Source organism: Quercus suber, unplaced genomic scaffold (genome assembly GCF_002906115.3).
Source record: "Quercus suber isolate HL8 unplaced genomic scaffold, Cork oak 2.0 scaffold_197, whole genome shotgun sequence".
Taxonomy (NCBI): Eukaryota; Viridiplantae; Streptophyta; class Magnoliopsida; order Fagales; family Fagaceae; genus Quercus; species Quercus suber.
In genome coordinates, this window is record NW_027069655.1 from 655,679 (window position 1) to 681,853 (window position 26,175).

General features: G+C 33.9%; 1 protein-coding gene across 1 annotated transcript; it reads right to left on the reverse strand.

Annotated features, from left to right (window-relative positions):
- Positions 1 to 4,644: 4,644 nt before the first annotated feature.
- Positions 4,645 to 12,336, reverse strand: LOC112039870 (laccase-14). Its single transcript, XM_065779061.1, has 7 exons — positions 12,133 to 12,336; positions 11,746 to 11,897; positions 10,962 to 11,206; positions 7,678 to 7,803; positions 6,356 to 6,947; positions 5,296 to 5,648; positions 4,645 to 4,964 (listed from the first exon to the last, which is right to left on the reverse strand). Exons 1-7 carry the CDS (start codon positions 12,232 to 12,234, stop codon positions 4,759 to 4,761), a joined length of 1,776 nt encoding a protein of 591 aa, XP_065635133.1. The 5' UTR covers positions 12,235 to 12,336; the 3' UTR covers positions 4,645 to 4,758.
- Positions 12,337 to 26,175: the final 13,839 nt, after the last annotated feature.

The following is a 26,175-nucleotide window of genomic DNA, read 5'->3' on the forward strand; positions in this document are numbered from 1 at the left end:
CACTTTAATGATTTTACACGAGAACTTTTATCTATTTTAGAATTGTATAATTCATCCTTATCAGGAATTAAAATATAAAAACCATCAACAATATTGCTAGAACAGATAAACACTTTATCCTTCTTTATTACAACATTGTCTTTCAAGATAACATAATATCCATGTCTTCCTAAATAAGTTCCAGAAATTAAATTTCTACAAACATTAGATACATACAAACAGTCTTTCAACATTAAAACTCTAGAACCAAAACACAAATTAAACACTTCAACAGCTACAATTGGAATTCTGCTCCCATCAGCCAAAGTAAGAAACATTTCCCCTTTATTCAGCTTTTTGATCTCCTAGAACCCCTGCAAAGAATTGCAAATATGATTAGTATATCCTGAATCCACACACCAGGAATCCGTGAGATTCTATACTAAACATGTTTCAAGAAGGAAAGAAATTTTCATACCCTTATCACTAAACATCTCTTTCAGACTTAGTATTATGTCCAAAACTAGTTCTACATCCTACATTTGATGCTGTAGAACATTTAAGATAGATGCTAGGATTTAGCACTTGGCCATCTCATTAGATTTCTTCCAACGATCATATCGCTATTTTTCCTCAAAAGGATCATCTAATGATGGGAAGTTAGGATAAGGTTCGTAAAGCATGAAATTGTGCTCTTCAGCATTGAGAACAATGTCCAAGATTCTTTTCTAGTCAACATAATTGGATCCAATCAATTTGTTTTGATTAAGAATAGCAACAAGTGGGCTAAAAGATGTCATGATTTAAATGTGAAAATAACAAACATGAATATAATAAATAAACCAGACATTATCAATTTAGCATATAAACATATGGTATGGAACCTTAATAAATCCATACCAGAAATATGCAATGACAACCCAATCCATGTCTATAATTCCTTGGTAGCAAGTATATTATAAACATCATGATTGATTAAGAACTATTCTCATTATTAGTGCTATCATGATAACACTTATCACACACTAATAATATGCCATATGAACTTTAGTCTAATGTACACCATTATCTAGAATCACGTGTAGTCACATTTCATCTCCCTTATAGTGTTTAAACTTATAGTACTATGAAACAAAACACCTTCCTTTGGAATCGTGAGGCATATACGCCAAGATGAGGTGCTTGTTCACGCTACTTTAAACGGGTAAGTTCAATCTTGTAGTACTATGAAGTAAACACCCTCCTTTAGGATCGCGAGGCATATACGCCAAGTCGAGGTGCTTACCCACACTACTATGAATTGATAATGGAGGCTGTGAGATCTAATCCTTGTATCTCTCCCCCACTAGATATTTTAAAAGAAAGGTTTTTAATTAGAAATCATGTGTAATCTCATCACACATAGCCTTGCACTTTTAAATGTGAAAATACTTAGTGAAAATTCAAAATTCACAGCTTTCGATCGATCAAATGTAACCCTTGATCGATTGAAATCATGAAGAAAATCTTAACAAACTTTCTGCAAGACTCAATTACTTCTCGATTGCTACTCGATTGATCAAAAAAGATTATTTGATCGATCGAAAACAATTCTCGACCAATTTGCTAGGACATATATGGATCATGTTAAGAACATATGTCAATATTTTATGTTGTTGGTTGATCGTTTGACAAAATGCACTTTACTTGTAATTGGGTAGATCTAGGATGTGTTTGATGCTTCAAGAAATCTTGTTTCAAGTTCAAGTGTTAAAGCCATGCAAGTCTATCCAAGAATCAAGTGAGAAAGTGTTGGATTTTAAAGCTTGATAGCTGCTCGACACCTCTCGACAGCTAGGCTATCTATCGAAATCTTCAGTTGATTGTTATCACAATCTAGAAACCTCTCAATAGCTAGGTCAATCAATCAAGCAATTTTCTGTCCCCTCGATAGCTCCTCTATAGCTCTCGATAACTCATAGCAGATAGGCTTGACACCTCCTCGATCGATCGAGAATTACTGAGCTTTACGAAATTCAAATTTCCAGACCTGATTTCCGGTCCATGCTGACATGTATTTGTGTAGGGTTTTTTTTTCTCACAACCCTAGACCTATATAAAACTTATTTTAGAAGCCGTCACATAAGAAAATACAAAGAGAACATATGCAAAAGTTGACGGATGCCTTATTCTCTTTGAAAGAAGCTACTGCGTCTTTGCACCTTAGGATTTTGTAACCAAGTGCTTTTTGATCTTCATTGTTGATGAAGTAAAGAACTTTGCAGCTAACATCTTCTAAAGTTGGTGATTAAGTCGCGTACTGGGATTTACGCAATTTGTTAGTCACGTACTGGGATTCGTGCATCAAAAGGGTGGCGTTCATATATTAACGAGTTCAGAGATTCTGAAGCAGTAGAAGGTTTCTGTTGTAAGTTCATCTACGGAAATTGTAGAGTTTAAAGACAAAAGTTTTGTGCTATATTTGAAACTTCTCTTTATTATAGTGGATTGCTTTTCGGGAAGGTTTATCCCTAGGTTTTTTATTGTGAAACTAGTGTGTTTCATTAGTTTTCTTGAGCCATCATATCTTGTCTTATTTAGTTTTTCCGCTGCATTATTTTGACATGATATTGATATTTGTTTATTTTAACAAGTTTTATTCATAATAAATCTAATTAACAACTTGAGTTTAAAATTTGTTAATTCTATCAACTAGGGTCTAAATTTCCCAACACAATTGAAAATTTAAAGAAAATCATCACAAACTTTTTGTCCAATTCGATTGACTCTTGATTGCTAGTCGATCGATCGAAATGAACATTCGCTCAATCCAAAATAAATTTTGATTGATCAAAATATGTGATGAAATCTTCCAAAAAGTTTCTATCTCACTCAATCGATCGAAGTTTGTGAAACTGAATTTTCTAGAATTTTCACTAAACAGTTTTCAACGGTATTTCATGAACAAACTACCATCATATGAACATAATAGATTGAGTTTAAGATCAAAAATTGAATTTCATTGATGTTAAAACCTTAAAGTTCAATTTAACACACACTTAACATCAAATTGAGACATCATTATAACATCAATTTCAGTTTTAGTAAATAATAGTTTCAATATCTATGCAAAAAACTGATTGAAAAATCTTCTAACGTTATGAAAATAGCTTCTTTGATTCCACAACTCACAAAACATGTTATACAAATTCGAAATTGAAGACCGCTCTGATACCAATTGTAGGAAAAACATAGTTTGTATCGCATACGAAACATACGCAATGGAAAAATAACAGATCTACTTCATTTGTAATTGATAACATGTACTATGTAAATTTAAGAATTTAAGAACAATAAAGCGTACCTTGGTGCGATGAAATTTAAAACCAAAGATTAGAAATACTTTGGAACACTTTTAATCTTCACTCTAATTCCACTTATGCCCAGGAAGTGTGGTCACTCAATCAATTTACATGTATGTGTTCAAGGGAGAATAAAAGAGTGGCTTACACTTACATATGTATCATTTTCATACATTACAATGTATTTCAAATTCTATATGTTTCTTTGCTTATGTATAACTGATTATATAATTAGATTAGCTTTTTGGGCCATTTCAATTGGTTTTTAGTATGTGGCTTGGAGTGGGACCAAAATGGGCAAATAAGACATTAGCTCCAATAGGTTTTGGGCCTTTCTATCAACTCTTGACAAGCCCTAAATTACTATTAATTATATTTAATACTACTATATAAATATAATTGCACTCTAAACCTTTTTAATAAATTACATCTCAAGAATTTATTATACATTCAACCCCTTCATTAAAATATTTGTAGTAATTCAAAATCATGAATATTAACTGCCACTTTGAAGATTACTACATCTTAAACCTTGAATACCTAGTTTAATCATTTAGGTTATTCATTATATATTTATGAAATTGTCAACACTTTGAAGATTACTACATCTTAAACTTTGAGTACCCGATTTAATCATTTAGGTTATTCATCATATATTTATGAAATCTAATTTCATAAATATATACTATAATAACTTCTTGCTAAAGTAATTAGGCCTAACATTCTGAATAACCAAACTTATTAAACTTATTTCAAGGGAATATTTTATATTTCCGTTAAAAGATTATGAATTCCATCTTGATAATATATATTCCTTCAACATTAAATATAACTATCCATCGTACTGAGATTTTGATCGTGATTTTAGATCTCACTCCTGATATATCAAAGCATCCTATACTTCATGATCATGTTTATTATTCTCTTAGGATTAAGAGTTGATATAAATAGAAGTCATGAGATTTATTATTCATTTGACAGTCGTTAGTAGAATAATTAATCTCACAGCAGTCCAGTTCAATATGTCTTAACACTTAAAACATATCAACATACTAACTAGAAGTCTTCACTTTCATCATCAAGACAAATCATCTTTGTGAATATGTTATAGTCTTCGTAGATGAAATGTCCAATTTCATTACCAACAAGGAACTAAAATTCTGAGTTTATAAAGAACTTGTAATTTATATATTCTGTAACTAAATCACATAAATCACATATTATGTATCTCATGGACTATATGATAATGTCCAAATAGTCATGTTAATTACCATTATTTTAGATAATAATAAAACGATTTTATTAGCCACAATATAATATCATACATAATATAATACATGACCTACAATAGGATTTTAGGGCACTAATCGCAATAGGAGTTTACAGGAGTCTAAATAACAAACAAATAGTACGTAAGTAGATATTTAGATGAATGCATTTAGCTAAAAGTTGGTTCATTTTCTTTTCCTTGATCCAATCCATCAATGTTTTCGAGCCGCAATCTAAATGAAGCTTCGCATAGAGGCAATTGAGGAGGGGGTTTGCGAATACTTGTCTCAGTCGTGTCCCCATTCTTTACAATAAAAACAGAAGACATACCCCACGTCATATGTCTATCCAAATGACAATGCCAAAACCACACACCTGCCAAATATGATTTGATGTTAGCATCCAAAATATATATGCCAACCAACTAGAGCCACATGATTATAGTTACACTTTTAACGTGTCCAATCAGTTTCAAAAACGGGTTGACTTAACTGTTCTTACATGCATGCAATTGCTATGAATGGAATATGCTTCACAAAAGGTATGAATCGATTGATCCCAACTTCTCCCTTAAAATTATTATTATTTGCCAATCAGGTTGTTGGTTGCAAGATCTTGAACCAAAGTATATATTTTAAGCCCACATGCATTTCCTCTTAGAATAACTAAAACTAATTAATATTTACGTTATAGAGACATTGCATACCTGGATTGTTTGCTACAAATCTAATGGCAAGCCATCCTTCTTTAGGAACTCCGAAGGTATTCACTTCAACCGGATCGACCAGATTAAAACTTTTTGGGTCGGTTACATTGTCATAGATCCCAGGACCTGATCCAACCACATAGAAGCTATGCCCGTGCAAATGCATTGGATGAAGCCCTGCACCTTCCACCAAATTGGTACTTTGAAAAACCATCTCAACTGCTTCATTATAATTCAACACCTTCACTTTGGTCCCAAGTTCTGTTAAGGTATATGGAAAATCGTCTCCTGTGAAGTTAAAATAAGATGGGGGCTGGTCTGGGAAATCTGTAGTGTAAACCCCACTAATGTTCCTGCACGGAAGTCTTAATTTAATCCATTTTCCAAACATATAGGCATCTATGATAGTACGATACTCATGTTAGAATGTTGATAACTAGTTATTAATGAATACAATCTTTTGTAAGTCCATTTCCAAAATAGTGCATTTTCAATTTCCTTTTTATAAAAAGAATCTATAAGCTAAGTCATAACATCACCGAAAAGGATCCTCTCGATTTCATGGTTCTGTTGGTACATCTATGCTATTCAAGGAAAAATGTTTACCATATATGTGCTATACTAGTAAAAGTGTTAACCACATCAATGCTATATCCTAAAATAATTAGTTCACAATTGAGACTTCTTTTAGTTTAACAAAACTTAAATTACCTCAGCATATACTTGATGTAAAACTCAACGCACACCCCCACAAGGCAGACTCAACCAATATCCAATCAATCTTAGGCATACAAGACAAAATGGACCAAATTTGAAATGGATATGATCTTGTTATTATTGTAAGAGAAAGTCCAAGCCTTCTTTCACACTTCACTCATATTTGATTCTACAAATGTAAGATAACCATGAATTACTATCTATTATTTTCTACATGGTCTTTGAGTAAAACCCACAATTTGTTTCTACTATGGCATGGGAAAGACATTAAAACTGACTACCTTATTTCCAAAGAAAAGCAATGTATATTTTGAATAATTAAATGAGAGAAAGACGGAAAAACCTGTAGTAAGCAAGCAATATATCTGTAGTTGGGTTGGACCAACTAATGTTATTGGCGCTTGTAGCCTTTGCTTCAAGTGTTGATGTAAGGTTATGAAAAATAATGCCGCCCATGGAAAGTGTTATAAACATTCTGGTAGTTATGTTTAGGGGTACATTTACTGGATAATCTTTGTTTGCTAAGCTCTTAAAAAGATTTGTGAATGTTATGGCAGATCGTAAGTCTTTGTAAAAGGGAAGATTTCTTGGAAAGGTAGGGGACGATGGGATAGTATAATTGCCTTTATATTGGAGGATCATGGTGGCATTGACTGAGTCAAATAATGTAGCCGGGACATCTTGGCTCCAAAATTGTCGAGCAGCAATATAATAATGGCCAAGACTCTGATTTGTTGTGAGTAGGATATCCATTGTTTGTCCTGGGCTTATCATGATGTAACTAGTGTTTATGGGTTTGGTATAATGTGCATCTGTTCCAACAACTGTGAGGTTGTGTTGAGCAACTGCGAAGAATAGATCTACAGACACAGCTGCGTTGACAAGTCGAACAAGATAGGTCTTGCCATATTCAACCATCCAACGGTATGTTGTTTCTACAACATTAAGATTATAACTCTATGTTAGTTTTTTTTAATATAAATAAATAATTATGCTTATGATTATTTATTACAAAATATTATTATACCCATTAACTCTAATTGTTGTTACATTTATACTACTATTTAAGAGATTTCTTATATTTGAAATTCTTAATTTAGATGTCTAAAATACTCTCAAATTCATCTATTTCTAAGGTTTAAATCACATGGTTAGATATGTAAAATTAGTAATTTAAAAACTCTTAATTTTTAGCAAAATTAAAAATAAAAAAAAAATAGTTTTTTCTCCCACCTCCACATTTCTCTCTCACATTAGTTGTCAAATACTAAATACAATATCTTCTTTTTGAAAAAATGAAATAAAAATAAAACTGCTTAATTTTCCACAAATGTACCATTGTTTTTTTATCACTAAACTATTTTCTTCCCACCTTCACATTTCTCTGTCACATTAGCAGTCAAATACTAATATAATTTCTTTCCAAAATAAAAAAATAAAATAAAACTATCATGAGTAAAACATGTAAACCCAAAAACTAAAAAGTAAAAAGCCTTATCGCACACATGAAGCCGGTGTGACGAGACTAGTATAAATTAATATGGAACCTACACTCTATTTAGGATTCCAATGGGTGAAATGGAAAAATATATCTTATTTTAACAAAATTATCCAACAAGGTATGCGGTATGCCTGAAGTCCAAAATTCAAAATCTACAATCATACCTTTAGAGCATGGGCACAAATCTCCTGGCTCGCCATTTATAGTGTAAGCAACAGAATGTGGCAAGTCAATACCAGATTGTAGATCATCATCCAACGAAGATTTTAAATTTCCTCTGTACAACGAACCTGCATGCTCAATAAAATTGAATCATAAATATGTTATATATGTGGAGCAACTTCTTTCCACATGTTTTGGAGCAAAATTAGCTTGTTGGTACTGTTTCTCAGAGTTGTGGCACACAAGAGTTTAGTTCTAAGTTTTGTCTTCTCCCATACATCATTATCTGGTTATCAACCCCAACAGCCGCAGCAATAGTTCACCATCTCGTACTAATTAGGACAACGTGTTGAGACCAGAAAGAGGGGGGAAAAAAATCTCATCTTTATATTTATATATATATATATATATATTTTATCATCTCTCTCTCTCTCTCTCTCTCTCTCTCTCTCTCTCTCTCTCTCTCTCTCTCTCTCTCTCTCTCTCTCTCTCTCTCTCTCTCCAAGAACCACCACAAATCCACCATGAACCACACAAAAAAAGAAACAATCCCCACCACCAACCCACAAAATGTTGTATATATAGGTATATACAAGGATAGGCTGTAATAATGATATAAGGTTAGAGAGTATTCATTTGTAAAATAAATAAAATGGAATTTCGAGATCTGGAATTTTCTTTGTAAAAATTCAAGTTTCAGGATGTTCGATCAGTCAAGACTTCAGATCGATTGATCGAAGTAGTGAGAAAGGCTTCTTGATCGATCAAAGCTTTTGCTCGATCGATCGAATTGATCAAGAAGATTGATTTGTAGCTTTTTCCTGACTCGATTGATGCTTGATTCTTGTTTGATTGATCAAAAAAAGCCTTTAATTAATGCTCGATTCCTCTTGATCGATTAAGCCTCGTAAAAACTGTTTTTGTAGAATTTGTGGTAATCGTTCTAAATGTTGGGAAATGTTTTAAAACTTGTAAATAGTTTTATGAGGCATTGTAACTCTCCATGCATACATTTTGAAGGATTATAACCCTATGAGTATAAATAGAGGTTAATGTTCACTTGAAGAATAGACTATCTCTCCAAAAATTTTAAGTTTAAAGAAACACAAGAAATCCAGTAGGTATTCTCCAAAATTGCTATTTGTAGAACCTAATAAACTTGGTTGTATCCTGTGAACAAGTTTATAGAAACTCTTTAGCAACTTACATATGGGGACAAATATTGTCTAAGGATAATATTCAATTGTGCCTCCAAGTCAATCACTAATTTCTACTTACTTGATGTGTTTGTTTTGTTCTTTCATTATTACTCATTGATTTGGTGAAATCCCCAACACAAAACCCATCCCAAAATAAACCCCATAGTAAAAAAATAAAACTTAGCCACAACAACCATTACAACCCACCACCACCACAACCATCAAAAGCCACCAACCATCCATCAATAATCACAATCATCAATAGATCTATATATATATATATATATAAACCTAGATTGGAGGGAACCAATCGTTGCAAACCTCCATCAAAACCACCACAAATCAAATTGGATAGAACCAAACACCACTACCACCACCACTATCAAAACTCAACACCACAAACCACTGAAACCCAACATCTTCACCACCACAACCCAACCATCAGAAGCTAGATTGAACCACAGACATTCAATTTAACGGTGGTAGAAAGGGAGGAGAATAGAAAAGAGGGTAGAGTGTTGTGTTTAGCGGCATGAGGAGAGAAAGAGTCAAATGGGTTAAGTATTGAGAAAGAGAGGGACCCGCAAAGTATGACATAGAGGGAGATCACAGATAGTGAAGAGAGAGTGTGAGAGGCAATAAAATAATTCATTTTATTTTTATCGACACAAATCTGTAATTGTTATTGATACTTATTTACTGTAGCAGTGTGTAAAAAATTTTAAGATATGCCAACTCGAATGTTTGTGGTTTTGGGCATGAGTAAATTTAAAATAGCAACTAGGGAGGGTTTACACCCCCAAAGCTAATGCTTAAATATCTCACATATTAGCTTTATCATATTATCTCTCTTTTATTTTCTTTATTGAATTCTTTCATGTCTTCATCAAGTCCTCTTTCAAGGTGGAAGAAAAACTAAAAAGATAACACTCATGACTCACCTAATCAGATTAGAAGGTAAATATAAATTGTTAAGATCACTTATATCAGATGGTGTATAATAGAAAAATGTGTCAAATTGACACATTTTTGTCCAAAAATTACCCATATCATACAAGCCAAAATTGTGCAAATATGTATTATTGATATAGTAATTATGTAAATTTACATTGATACTATTCATTTTGTATTTACTTTTTATTATTATTTTTTATATATCTCGGGAATGAAGAAAGAGAGTGAATTAGTGTTGTTATTGAGTGTGAAAAAAGAAAAATTTTAAAATAATTAAGAAAATTTGATATTTTAATAAAATGTATACTCTGTTGTTTGAAGTAAAATATTTTCTCATTTTCAAGTATTTGTTTGCATGTAAAATGTATTCAAAGTTGTAAAATATTTTCCTTTTACTAAAACTTTACACATAAAAACTTGTAGAATGTTTAACCACAAAAACAAGTGTAAAACATTTTACAAAAATCTCACTCCATCACACCCGACTGACTCTCACTCTCACACTCACCTTTTTTTCATTCCTGTCTCACATTTTTCTCTTCTTCTCTCATACTTGCCTAAGCCAGACTAGCGACAGCACCACCAGTGGTGCCACCCTCCACCTCCACTCATCATTGGCTAGAAATCTGGTAACCTCCACTAAAGGATGATTACAGATCTCACCTTGTTTTGATGTTGAAGGGGTCGTCACGAAAGGCCCAAGGTGAGCCAATATTACCATCATTCCCTCGCTCACCACCACTAGCGCCTTTGAGTCCTCCCTTCTCCATATCGATAACAGACACCCCAAAAAACAAGTAAAAGATTTTAAGCCAATTATATTTTGCATTTAAAACTATTTGAGATTCTTATTTCAAACACACACACACACACACACACACACATATATATATATATATATTTAACCTTAGAGCACTTATGTTTGTGTGGCCATTTTAACATTATAGTAAATATATGCCCCCGAGGGGGGGGGGGGGTAAGAGAGAAAGAAAATAAATATTTAAATGAAGTAAGAAACTGAGCTTAGTGTTTGATATATGTGTATGAAAAAATAAATAGCTAAACTAGTAAAAGTAGAGTATATTGGGTTAGTTTAGCTAAAATTTGAGGAATGGATAAAAATATTAACATACCAAGTATAATGATCTCTTCGTCATCTGGTTTGGGAAATGGATAAGTGGTTCCAATAGCAGGCAAGATAACAATAGCACCATGAACACCGACTCGTGTCCAATCACTGTGAGCATGCCACCAAAGTGTTCCCTCCTCGGTGGAAAAAATGACCTCATAGGTGAAGTTTGATCCTGGTTCAATAGGACATTGTGTGATGTAATTTGTGCCATCTGACCATGGATTTCTTGGTTGCTTTACACCATGCCTATAAGAATCATAATATCATTTAAGGTTGTCAATCATGTTAGGCAGTGCTTAAGTTATAAATAAAATGGTAATTTAACCAGTTTAATATGAAAATATTTTATTTTTAGAAAATGTTATTAAAAAAAAATATATGGGCATGGTTGCATTCCGAGGTTTACAAATCCTCAAGACTCATATTTATGAGAAGGGAAATAATGAAGTTGCTATAAATATTTACTGTATAAGCCTAATAATTTGGCTTGATAATGAATGGATTGGTGGACTTTCCCGACATTAAATGGTTATAATTATCAATATAGATGTCAACATCAATTTATATAATAAGATCCGTAGTATGGAGAACATCGTACTTGTGAGAATATGAATGTATGTATAATAGAGTATAGACTACTCAAACTAAATACCATGAGCAAATATGCCTTAAGTCTGTGTCATTCAGTGCCTCGACCCAAAGAGACGATAACCACATTAAATGAAAGATAATTTTACTGAATATGGACGCGTGCGTGTTTATGTTGAGAAAGAGGGAGAGATTACCAGTGAATAGTCACCCCATAATATCCTTGGTTATGAACATTGACATACATTGTGTCCCCTTTGTGAACCCGTAGTACTGGCCCAGGAATACTACCATTTACAGCTAACATGGTCTCAGTGCTACACAACCTTGTGAAGTTTTCCTCCGTAAGCTGTAAAAGTAGAAGAAGAAGAAGAAGCATATGCTGATAAATTGATGTAACGGACAAAAACATCAAGCTTGTACTCTCCAACTCTGGTGGCAAGCTTATGCTTGTGTTTTCAATCCCACAGTATTAGAAAACCACCTTTAGAGCGTCCACATTGGTGTGCTATATTTTTTAGCTTTTAACAACTGATTTTCAAGATAAAACTATAGAAGGAAATTATAAGATAGCTCGTACTTACAACAAAGTCATAGAAATGAACATCGCCCTTGACCATGCAAAGACACTGTACAGCAAGAAACAGAGAGCCCAGAAACAGCGATTCTTTCTTTTTTGGATTCATGACTCACCCTCTTCAGCACGAAACTAGTTTCTTTTTCTTTTCTCTTTTGAGAATCGAAAACCAGTTTCTTTTGTGATATTCACGCAGTGCTTTGAGAGTTTATATACATATATAAAACAAGTCAAACTATTTTAAAATTAAAAGTCAAATGTAAAACGTGATTCTACGTTTTGCATAAACAATATATACCAAGGCACGTGATTCAACCTAACATTCCAAGAATGAACAAGATTAATATTTAGTTTCAACTGTCAAAAGTCAATACCATCTGATCACTCACTCATGATCTCATAAGCGTATGTGGCATTCAAATCGCCCACGTTTTATCCTTGAAATACAATGCTCCTAGGAAAAGCAAAAACTAGAAATTAAATCACTCAACCTTTTCCCAAACTCTCACAAGGTATCATATAATTGCCAAACATTCCTGCAGGCAGGCTGAGTTGAAGGTTGGTTATTGTTCAAACAGTGGTTACTAGGAGCACCAGAAGCGGAACATTAGGTTGATGCAAAAAAAAACAGAAAAAGACGAAAAAAAAAAAGAAAGAAAAGAAAAGAGAGAAGTGAGTTATTTTAACTTGTGACATTATTGAGTTTAACACTAAAACCAGAAAAAACCAAAACAGTAAAAAACCAACTGAACGACATCATTGAGCGTTTCAACGCCAAAACCGGAAAAAACTGACTATGCGTAATCATTTTAGTGGTCCAGACTCCAGAGTCATATTTTCGAAAAATTCTAGTCCATGAGATTCTTTAAAATGAGTTCTCAATAATGGATTGTTGTTTGATGCATTGGATATGAAAAGGGCAAAAATGGTCTAATATCATTTTTGGTTGAAATAATTTGTATTTTACCACTATTTGAGAAATAATTAAAAATTTGTTATTTTTTTTAAATTGGAGTTTGTGAAACTCAAGTTTTACATGTGCATTGGATATGAAAAGGGCAAAAATGGCCTAATATCATTTTTGGTTGAAATAATTTGTATTCTACCACTATTTGAAAAATGATTAAAGATTTGTTATTTTTTTAAAACTGGAATTTGTGAAACTCAAGTTTTACACGTAACATGAATTTCAAAAACTCAATTTTCATAAAAACTGTCGGTGGAACTCACTTACCTGAATTATTTTAATTAAAAAATGCGATAAAAACGTAAGTACCATAAAACTGAGGGCCATATTTCTAGATGGCAACAGACTTCAGCGTGTCCCACGAGTGATGTCTAACATGATTAACTTTCAAACCTCTTTCCAAGTACCCTATGCCACGAGCCATGTCTTTTAGTCTTTCTCACCTTTAGTAAATATTCCCTCTCTCTATCAGCCAAAAATTCCTTCAACTATACTTCAACAACAACGAAGAAAGTAATCACTGTGGCCAGCATGATCTTTCCATACGTTGAAAGCATAGCTTGCGTTGGCCTCTATAAGAGACAGAAAAAGCTAGAGTGATGGTTCTAGAGAGATAGTGAGAGAGAGTGTGTGTCAGTGAGTCGGTGAGGGTTTGATGAAAGTGTATGAGTGGAACTCGATTTTAGGGTCGGTTACATTGTCATAAATCCCAAAATCTGATCCAATCATGTAGAAGCTATACCATGCAAATGCATTGGATGAAGCCTCTAGCCTTCCAACAAATTGGTACCTTGAAAAACAATCTTAACTGCTTCATTATAATTTAACAACTTCCCCTTCGTCCCAATTTCTGTTAGCGTATATGGAAAATCGTCACCTGTGAAGTTAAAATAAGATGGGAGCTGGTCTAGGAAATCTGTAGTGTAAACCCCACTAATGTTCCTGCATGAAAGTTTTAATTTAATCAATTTTCCAAATATATAGGCATCTATGGTAGTACACTAGTACGATACTCATTACAATCTTTTGGAAAGTCCATAACAAAATAGGATTTTTTTTTTTTTTAAAAGCATTTCTAAGTTAAATAATAACCCCACTAAAAAGGATCCTTTTCATTTCAAGGCTTATCCATTTTATCAATTTCATGGTTCTATTGGTACATCTGTGCAATCCAAAAAAAAAACGCTAATCACATTTGAGTTATATCTTGAAAGAAATGGTTTATAATTGAGTTACCTTATAGTTGTTAACATAGCCTAAATCACTCTTGTATATGCTTAGTGTGGGATTCAACGCACACCCACAAATTTTTTCTACTATGGCAAGACATGAAATAGTAAAGGAGAATGGGAAAGACATTAAAACTGCATACCTTATTCTTAACCAAAGAAAAGCAATGTACATGTATATTAAAAATAAATAATTGAGGGAAGGAGGTAAAAACTTGTAGTAAGCATAGTTGGGTTGGCCCAACTAATTTTATTGGTGCTTGTTGCCATTGCATCAATTGTCGATGTAAGGTTATGAAAAACAATATCGTTCATGGAAAGTGATATAAAAATTCTGGTAGTTATGTTTCAAGGGACATTTACTGGATGTTCTTTGCTGCTCTTAAAAAGCTTTGAGAATTTTACGGCAGAATGTATGTCTTTGTAAAAAGGAAGCTCACTTGGAAAGGTAGGGGATGATGGGATTGTATAATTTCCTTTGAATTGGAGGATCCTGGTGGCATTGACTGGGTTGAATTTCGCAACGTGACATTTTGGCTCTAAAATTGTCAAGGTGTCTAAATTTATGTAGAGATCATACTATAATTATTCTTTTAGGTGCTCAATTAGAATCTAAAATTGGAGTCTAATTTTGCTTAATGTGTCTAAATTTATGTAGGGACCACTAAGAAAAGATCTAATTAGAATTTATAATTTGAGTACAATTTTGCGTCATCTGTACTATTTATTTTCTAAATTTTGCTGCAAAATATTTATATCAATGGAATGGAATGCAACAGGCGTTATCCTCTTAAGTTAAACGACGTTCCAAAGAGAGAAAATTCTAGAGGAAAAAAACAAGAGGAAATTAACACAGTTTCTCTTTACCAACCGCACACGACTCTCTATTTCGAAACACCAATTATGGCAATGGCAAGTCCACACAATTGAGATTTTCATGACCATCACTACTTCTAGTATATCATTTTTGTCCACTGTCACTTTGTTTTTCTATGAATTTTTTTACTAATTCTTGCTTAGTGAAGATCTATTAATCTATTCCATACCCTTATTAAACCACTTTAAAAATAACAGATTTTTTTTTTCAAAAGATCTATGATTATTATTATTATTTTTTTCTATCCTTCTAAAATTCCAGCCTTCTTACAGAGATCAGAGATTCAAAAACAGGGGTGGGTCCTTTGGATATGATTCTCACTAAGGTTCATCCCTCTCTGTAATTATGTTTGTTTTTTCACCTGATTTTGAGGTATTTTTTGTTAGCACAATTCTCCACAAATGAAGTATATATTCCTTATATTGCAGATATCCACAACCTCTACTATGAGTCTTGAGTTGTTTTGAACTAGGAATGAGTATGGAGTAGTTTATAAATTCGTAGCAAGTAACATTCTTTTCATTTCCTTTTGAAATATGCACGCCATTCGTTTGACAAAAGTTCCCACTCACTCTTGCTGGGAATATTTTTTCTGGGGTTTCTTTTTTCCCTCATTAAAACAAATTAACATGGATGCCTTGAAATTTTACTACAGGTGTTTCTGTTTTGGTTCAGCATGTGGAGGGAGACAACAAAGATGCTTGGAAGGCCTATAGAAACATATGTGTTTGACATGTTGCCTCCTATGGTTTTCGATTGTTTTACTTATAATTTTTCTTTTGATATATAGACTAACCCAATTCACAAGAATCACTTAAAATCACTATTACCCATTTTGTTTTCTAGGCTGCCAGATAAATCTTTGTTTTAGTTTTATTTGAAAGGAAAAAAAAAAAAAGTTAAAATCTTTATCTTTGAGAGGATTCCATTGAATTATTTCCTTTGTAAGGTTGAATTTAATCAACTATTTTGTTGGTTTTATTCTGTGCCGATTTACTTGTATTTCAGCACTTAGAAACCCTGTATTTAGGTGGGATTCATATAAGGGTAGTGAGTGAGAGAGTGTGAAGAAATGCTCAAGAAAGTGCAAGAAAGCAGAGCTTCATGGCTGGGACTCGTTGGTGACTTATGACTGGCAAGCCGCCAAATTCAGCACATGAGTGAAGCATGCGAGAAGATGAATAGTCGTGCCAGCTGAAGCACTAGAGGAGAAAAAGTCCAGCCTTTCTGTTAGCTTGCGGCTTGAACTCGCGACTCAACCAAGTCGTGAGGCCAAGCCGCCAACCAGTTTTGTTTTGAAAAACCTGACTCTTCGCATTCCTATCTCACCCTAGTATAAATACCCCTTAAACCCACGAAATGTAGAAAGCTTCCAGAGAGAATTTTGAGAGAGAAACCCTAGAGAAAAACAAGATTGATTCATCCACAATCTTCACCTAAGAGACTTTTTAAATTCCTCTACTCTCTTCCTCTCCATTGATACATCCTTAAGAGGTTCTTGACCAAATCATTTTCTCACCATACCCACATCTGTGAGAAGGTTTTTTTGGTGTTAAGGGAAGTAGTTTGGAAGGAACCAATAGTTATTGGTTGATGCTATGGGCTATAGCGGAATCCGGTAAGTTAGAGAAGAAAAAGGTTCGACGTAACCTCGTTGGAGCAAGAAGTTTGGAGGGCTTAAGTACCTGGGTAGATTAAGCTTGAAGGGTCTATTGCTGTTCATGTATCCCAACTACATTTTCTAGTGGACTTGGAGGACGGCGGAGAGGTTTTACACCGAGAGCTTCAGTTTCCTCTTCGATAACACATCGTCATGTTGTCTTTGTGTTTGCATCTCTCTTCCTTAATCTTTACCATTTAATTTCTGTTGTGGATGTGATTTTAATTGGTTTAGATTGTTTATCAATTCTGTTATAAGTTTGTTATCATTTTTCGCACATACATTGTTTGATATAAAGCTTGAATTGGTAATTTGTTATTTGAGGGTCTAAACGTTCATAGTATTTTCAACGCTATTTGAACTTTCAATTGGTATCAGAGTGGGTGCACTTGTTGTGGTTTAAACACCATAATGCGATCCTTGACCCACATTGAGATGGATAGGTCTCAATCACTAAATGTGCTACCATTTTTTGATGGTAACAATTATACTTCTTGGAAAGTCTGAATGAGTGCATTTTTGTGTTGTATTGATGATACTATGTGGGATGCAGTTGAAGTGGGTTAGACTAAGCCGAAGGCTACTAAATCCACTTAGGATAAGGCAGCTCTTACTGCGGCGAATGCTAATAGTAAAGTCTTTAATGCTATTTTCTATGGTGTCTCTCCAGAAGAATTTCACAGGATTTCACATATCACTATTGTTAAGGAAGCATGGGAGATTCTAGAGACTACTTGTGAAGGAACAAAGAAAGTGAAAGACACCAAATTACAGATGTTGACCACTTGCTTTGAGGAGCTCAAGATGAGCGAGGATGAGTCTTTTGACTCTTTTTATAGCAAGTTGAACGAAGTGATCATCGGCAAATTTAATTTGGGAGAAAAGACGAAGGATTCTAAAATTGTAAGGAAGATCCTTCGGTCACTGCCGGAAAGCTTTCGTGCCAAAGTAACAGCTATTGAATAGAGCAAAGATCTTGACGACATTAAAGTTCAAGAGCTGGTTGGTTCTTTGCAGACATATGAATTGTCACTGCCTGCACAGAAGAAGAGCAAATCTCTCACTCTTAAGACAATTGATGAGAGGGTAGTATCTCATGATTCTTCGGAAGAAGATGCTGTAGATAAAGATGTAGTGTACCTTGTGAAAAACTTCCGAAAGTTCTTAAAACTTAAGAACAGTGGGAAATCTAGTGACAAAGGAAAATTTCAGAATTTCAGAAAGGAGAAAAGTGAGTTCAGAAGGAAAGATGGTAGAGAATCTCAATCTTCACAGGGAATCACGTGCTTTGAATGCAACAGACACGGATATTTCAAGAAAGAATGTCCAAATTATTTGAAATCAAAAGGGAAGGTCTATGCCACTACTCTAAGTGACTCAGATTCATCAAATTCTGATTCTGAGGAAAGCTATGACGGAGAAGGAAACTACTTCACATTCATGACCATTGCACATGTGGAATCCTCAGATGATTTGGGTATACTTGTGAAGGAGCTTGGTGAGCACTCTGAGAGCGTTAAACAATGCAAGCACTCCTCGATCATGAGGAAAAAGAAATGACAAGAAGTCTTGGGGTGGTGAGCAACTAAGAAGTCAAAATCGTGATCCTGGAATGATGGACATAATGAAGATGATCGATGCTTTTACAAGTTGCTTAGAAAGCTTCACAAGAAGGTTTAACAATCCTAACTTTCGTACCCAATCCGTCAAGGATGTCACCCTAAACGCACATGACGTGTGGGTGACGAAGGGTACTCATGCATAAGCATCATAACATGTCCATACATTAATTTTTCCTATGCTTTGTGATTATGTTTGGTTGTATGATTTTTGCTTCTGAGTGTTGAATATTGTTTGTTTATTTGTTTTGTTTTAAAAATGTTTTTACATTTTTTTTTTATCAATCTTGTCTTACTTTTATGTCAAAAATCCAAAAACACAAAAAGTAGAAAATCCAAAAAAGTTTGATCAACTTTGTTAAGTTTTGTCTCAAAGCATGTTTTGCCTTATACCTTTGTACTAATGGCTTTGTGCATCTACGAGCTTAGCTTGTCTCATATGCACTCATATCATTGTGGGAGAAATGTTGACTTCTATGTGACTATTGTAAACAGATCTTCAGTCTTGTCATGAATTATTAGTGAATGATTTTGTTAATCTTGAGACATGCATAGACCTGTGCTTATATATCTTCCCACTCTTTATTTTATTGTTTTTGCTTAAAGAACTCATCAAATGTAAATCTCCAAATGAAAAGAGATTTTGAGCTTCAAAAGCCTATCGCTTATACTAATATTTAACTAGGAAAAAAGGAAACAACCAAAATAAAATATATGATGTCCAAAAAGCCAAAGGCTAACTCATCAAATTAAAATGTTAAAAATTTCAGGCATCGATCTCACAATGAGATATATTGATTCAAAATGATCAAATGATATAATGTATATAGAGTCAAATGAAAAGTTTCAAAGAAATGTACTCAGGTTTATGTGGAATGTCATATATGCATATTTCTATAATTGAGATGAGTTACATTATCTAGTGCTAGTTGTGTATGCCTTAATTGAATTGATCATTAAAACTTCACATTATACTAAGGACTATCTCATTTTTTATTTAAACAAAACGCACAAGTCTATGTTTAATGAATGCCATATTCATTTGTGTGATTGTACTTGTTTAAATGTGTTTTCAAAAGCTCAATCTTTGTTGATCAAACAAAAAAGATTTTTGAGTGTTTTAGCTTGTTTTTGGAAAGTATTTTGTTTTTACAAAAATGTCAAAAATTTAAAAAACAGTGTTGCCCTGTTTTGGTGGCTTAGTCTTGAGTTGGTCCAGTCGCATACCCCAGTCGCGAGCCCACTCCAAGATTTCTCGTAGCTTACTGGCGAGTCAAGATTTCAGTAGTGTTGGCGACTTGTTCGCGGGTGGAAGGTCCAGTCGTGAGGGTTACATAGAAATTTTCGCAGTTTACCTGGCGACTGTCTCGCGGGTAGACCTTCTAGTCGTGAAAAATACTTAGAAAAATTTTCAGGAATCTTAACTTGTATGTGTTTCGCGGCTTACCTGGTGACTGACTAGCGACTTGACCCAGTCGCGAAAAACGCGTGTTTTGTGTTTTAAGGACAGTTTTTCAAGATCTTTACAGTTTTCCCTCGAATTTTTGTAACTGTTCATTGTCTTCCCCATTTCTTTCTCTCAAACACCCCGAGTATCTCTTCACAAAGCATCCTTTTTTTTTTTTTTTTTTTTGCATCATTTCTACTCCAATCTTTAAGAAAAAGGTATGGGTTTTCTCTGTCTCACTTCATTTTTCATGTTTTTAGTGTGTTTTCTTGAATCTGTTAGTGTGTTGCTGCCTTTATGCTTTGTGTAATATCATGTTCATACGAGGGTTTGCTTTATTTTGAGTGTTCTTTGATTGAGTGTTAGTGTTTTTTGATAGTCAATTGAGTATATTACTGTTGTCTATATGGAGTCTGTGCTTTGTGCTCAGTTTCATGAATGTGTTGCTACATTCATATCATATTTGTTCCAATATTTGTCATTTGTGTCTTTTTGATGCTCATCGCCCTTTTGATTCTGAGTTTTTACTGATATCATCATATTCGAATGCCTATTTCACTATATATGTCTGTGTTGCTTATGATTTCTTGGTGTTGACCTGGTTCATGTTTTTGTGATTTCTTGCTGATGTTTGTACTTAGTGGTATTGCATTTGGTTCTTTGTTGTGTGTCTGTTCTCTTGCAGATGATTCGTCATTCCTTTAAAGGCAAAAAAATTGTAACCAATGATCAATCAAACTTGATTGCTAAAAGGACTCGACTTTCATCTCAGTCTTCTAAAGACTCTACCACTAAGAGATTTAGGACACCTCTTAACTTAAAGACCTACACAGACATTTTTGAAAAGGCTCCTCCCATTGTGGAACGAATAGTCAAATTTGATACTCTGGGGACAACATTTATCCCTAAGATCTTTGAATCAAGAGATTGGGCTGATATGTTCAGGAATTTCAAAGATCCAGTTGAGGAATTGGTTAAGGAATTCTACTCCAATGCCAGATACACTAGAGTAAAGTTGAAATGTTAGGTAAGAGGAACAGAATTCTCCATCAATCCAGACTACATTGCAAAGGTTCTTTGCATCACAAAACCAACAAGTGTGGACACCACTTCATATGATGACAGAATACTCAAGGCTCAAGACATTCTTCAAGTTCTTGGAACTGATCATGAAGTTGTCAGCAAGGGAACTTCTATAGGCACTGGACATTTTCACCTGAACTAACGACTCTGAAGTTGATCATGTTCTCCAACCTGTACCCATTGTCTAACACTGCCTTCATCAAAATTAGAAGAGCACAATTTCTCTGTGATCTCATTACCGTGTAGTGATTGATATCTGTGCTCACATATTTAAACCATTGGGAAAGCACAACTCGATCAGAGCCCGAACCTGCCTTCCTTTTTGCAGTCTCATCATGAAGATTTTGTTTCGTGAAGCTGTTTGTTCTCTGATTTTTTTTTTTTTTTTTTTTTTTTACTGTGTTTGTACCTATTGCTTTTATAAGCTTTTAAGGTTTTTAGGTATTTTGTACCCATGCTATGTAGCTTTTGTACTTGATGGTAAATGTCATGCATTTCTCTTTTAGTACACCACTCTTGTGCCCTTGTAGGATCTTGTTCCTAGATGCATATATGTTTTGTGCATTGGTTGAGTGTTAGACATGCAAATGATACTTTGCAAATAAGCTTATCAGCATGCATGTCCGGATGTTCATTCCTTGAGTGAATGAGCATTGTGATCACTAGTATATAGTGATTGCTGTTTTGGTCAAGCCATGGTTTACTGTTTTATCCCATTGTTGCTTGATCGCATTGTGCTTGCTTCATATGCATTACAAGTTTTCTGCATATAATGAATTTATTGTGTTATTGTGTTTCAAGAGCTTCATAGATTCTAGAGTTAGGTGTGAGTGAGTTTTCCAACTGTTCCCAACTCACGCGTTAATTCTAGAATTTGTTGTAGGGTTTTGTCACGGAATAGCCAAAGGGGGAGATTGTAAAGTTGAATTTAATTAACCATCTTGTTAGCTTTATTCCGTGTCAATTTACTTGTATTTTAGCACTTAAAAATCCTGTATTTAGGTGGGATTCATGTAAGGGTAGTGAGTGAGAGAGTGTGAAGAAATGCTCAAGAAAGTGGAAGAAAGCAGGGCTTCGCGGCTAGGACTTCAGGTGACTCGCGACTGGTAAGCCACCAAATTCATCACACGAGTGACGTGTGCGAAAAGATGAATAGTTGCGCTAGTTGGAGCACTACAGGACAAAAAGTCCAGTCTGGCCGTTCTGTTAGCTCGTGGATTGAACTCGCGATTTAGCCAAGTTGCGAGGCCAAGCCGCCAACCAGCTCTGTTTTGAAAAACCTGACTCTTCGCATTCCTATCTCACCTTAGTATAAATACCCTTAAACCCATAAAATGTAGAGAGCTTCCAGAAAGAATTTTGAGAGAGAAACCCTAGAGAAAAACAAGATTGATTCATCCACAATCTTCACCTAAAAGACTCTTCAAATTCCTCTACTCTTTTCCTCTCCATTGATACATCCTTAAGAGGTTCTTGACTAAATCCTTTTCTCACCATACCTACATCTGTGATAAGATTCTTTTGGTGCTAAGGGAAGCAGTTTGGAAGGAACTAATAGTTATTTGTTGATGTTATAGGCTATAGCGGAATCCGGTAAGCTAGAGAAGAAAAAGGTTTGGCGCAACCTCGTTGGAGTAAGAAGTTTGGGGGGCTTAGGTACCTGGGTAGATTAGACTTGAAGGGTCTATTGCTGTTCATGTATCCCAACTACATTTTCTAGTGGATTATTGACCGCTTGGAGGGCGGTGGAGAGGTTTTATGCCGAGGGCTTCGGTTTTCACTTCGATAACACATCGCCGTGTTGTCTTTGTGTTTGCATCTCTCTTCCCTTAATCTTTACCATTTAATTTCTGTTGTGGATGTGATTTTAATTGGTTTAGATTGTTTGATATAAAGCTTAAATTTGTAATTTGTTGTTTGGGGGTCTAAACGTTCATAGTATTTTCAACACTATTTGAACTTTCATCCTCAATTGATGATAAAGATTGGTAGGGAGATATTTCTAAGAAAGGGGCTCTACCTTAGAAAATAATAGCTATGATGGAAGACATCTAAGACTTGCTGGCTTAGTGTAGACACTACGAAAAAACGTGTCTATGTCCGAATTTTTAAAACACGGCTATAGCTCCTAAAAACGCAGGAATAAGTCCTTTGAGCTATGCTCGCATTTTCTATAGCGGCATTTTGTAGTGTCAGCATTGCATTGTAGTAATAGACCCGATTGGTCTATACCAACATTTTAAAAAATGTGGCTATAGGTCTTAGATGCATCTTTTTCGGACAACAACTGTAGTGCTTAGTAGTTTTTCTATCTTCAACATTTATAGAAAGCTTATAGAAAATGTTCATAACTGTATAATTAAAGGGCTTAAAGGTGTTAGGTTTTTAAATCCCTATAAACTAGATTGTTTAACCTAATTAATTAAGCAAGTGAATACTTAGGTTTATTATTCAGATCTAGGTTAAAACAAAACAATCATATCATGCAAAGCATCAGAAAAGTAAATAACACAACGATCTGATGATTCAGGAAAACCAAACTAGTAAAAAACCTAGGAAGGATTAAACTTAGCTATCCTCAAGGTAAAAAGCAAATCCACTAAAAAGAATTGAAGTTTACAATAAAATTTAGACCACTAACATCCTATTGCTACCACATGTAGAACTTACTACCATGATTCTATGATAGCTCCGAGTCCATGGACTATTTCTTTACTTGGCCTTTGCAACACAAGCATCCACACTTGTGACTTTGAGACTCCACTCAAAGGTTTATCAACCCAAACTCTCTTATTTGTGACTCCAAGACCACCCTTAAAGGTTTAGATCATCAACACCTTTGATGACTAGAGAAGACAGTAACTTTTACAATACCAGATCTTGAGATTTTTCAAGGAATAACATTGGTAGAAGACATGAGAGAGCTTTTTGGGTACAAAACCCTAGATACAAAGGAGGCACACTCTTCTCTCTCTAAAAAGCCTTATAAAAATGTGCATAGGGTTTCCTTTATATACTAAAAGAAGTAGATCTAAAACCCTAATCGTTTTTGGGCTTGAACTGCTGTTTCGGGCTTAATTAAAATTCTGCAGATATGACTCTCGATCGGTCAAGCTTGTCTCTTGATCAATCAAACCAGGCAGATTCTGAATTCTTATTTCTACAGTTTGTATGTTTTTGAATCTTGACTTGAATCACCTTGACCATTGTCTAATAATACCTATAAACTTTAGGGTCTATATCTAGACAAGTTTGTGTTCACGATTTGCCAATTGTTCTAGACTTTTAGAACCTAACAAAAGGTTTATAATACTGTTTGCAATATACATGGATCAGTGAAGATTTAAATGTAAATCTTCTTTTGAAAATAGGTTTTTTGTTTTTTTTTTTTTTGTTTTTCTTTCTTTTGTGTTTTAATAATGTTCTAACTAAATACTTTTTTTTTTCTTACCTTTTTTATGGGACGAAGGTTAGTCATTAGTAGTTGATTTACTACTCTACTCATCTGATCTCTTTTATAAACTACTAATCTCTTAGGTGTTAAATATCATTTAGGTTTTGGGTAATTTGATTGGATTGATTTCAATTTCAGTATTTGGGTTAGATTTTTATTTTAATAATTCAGATTTGTTTTGCTGTGGGTATTCGTGTAAGATTTAGTTTTGATTTGTAATATATAATAACTAAACTTCTATTTAGCCATGTTAATCTTTGATTTTTTTTGGGGGGAATTCGTGTAAGATTTAGTTTTGATTTGTAATATATAATCACTAAACTTCTATTTAGCCATGTTAATCTTTGATTTTTTTAGGGGGGGGGGGGGTGGTGGTGGAGAGAATGTCCACATGGAAGCCATTCAAAATTGGATATGGAATTTAATCATTTTCGTTTAATGGGTATGTTTCATTTTCTTTGCAAGCCTACTTGGATGTTAAGAAAAATATGTTAGAAAGACAGAGAGAATTACCATTTTCTTTTTGCAGGATTTAGGCCCTGTGTGCCAGCTTGAATACAATATACTTTAACTTGATTTATTTTTTAAAATATTTTTCTTTGTTTACCTTTTGATAAAATTAACTACTATGAAAGAAAATATCATGTTGATCCTCTACTTTCAAGGTTCTTTTGCTTCTATAAATGATGAGTTCACCTTAGTGATGCTAAATAACTAAGCCATGCTGTGTTCAGTATGTAATTCTATTTTTCTAGGTGCCAATTAATAAATTCTAATTTTAAAAGATATTTAAATTATAGCTGTTCAACCACGTTGGGCTACAAATCAATAAATTTCATGATTTTTCATTTGTTTCATTTTACTTTAAATTGTGGGTTTTTTAATTCATTAGGATTAATCACTAGGAAATGTATTAATTTTTTGGGATCCTGCAATTGCTCAATCTCTAATATAGGTGCTCAATAAAAATAATGGTTTGGTTTACATTTTGAGAATGGCCATGGATCACTTTGTAAAATCTAATACTAGCAATGGGAGATTGTGTCTCATCAGTGGCTGTCCCTATCATTCTTGTGAATTTGGGACTGCTAAATGAGAAATAAATGCTATCATTCTAAGTTTATAAATTTATATAATGACACCCCAAATCAATCAAAATATCCATCATGCTTCAAACAACGACAACAATTATGCATCTACTTAAGCCTCTAGCCGCACCACCAACATCAGTTATGCGGCAATTTAAGTTAAGCATTATTACCACCATGTAGTCTTATTCTATATAGGAAGATTTTGGACATGAAAAACTATAATTGAGCTAAATAATCCCATGCGCATATCCCCATTCAATTTATGAGATACTATTGGGCCAATTTATTTTTTTTATTTTGTGTTGTATTTAGCATAATTTTACGGATTATCATTTTAAATTGATATTGTATATGTAGTATCCAATAGTGATTTTACCGAGCCAGTATAATGGAAATTGCAAGAAAAGAAAACCATTTTAGAGTCTAATTGCACTCACAGAATATACAAATTAATGTTATTCTAATTGTCTTATTATTCGATTCCAAGTGTATCTATATTTTAAATACAATTCAATTTCATGTCAAGTTTCCTTCTAATTATACTTTAATGGTCTTATAAAAAAAAATCAATTCAAAATTATTATTATTTATAAATAATGTGTACAAACTGTGTGTATTATGCA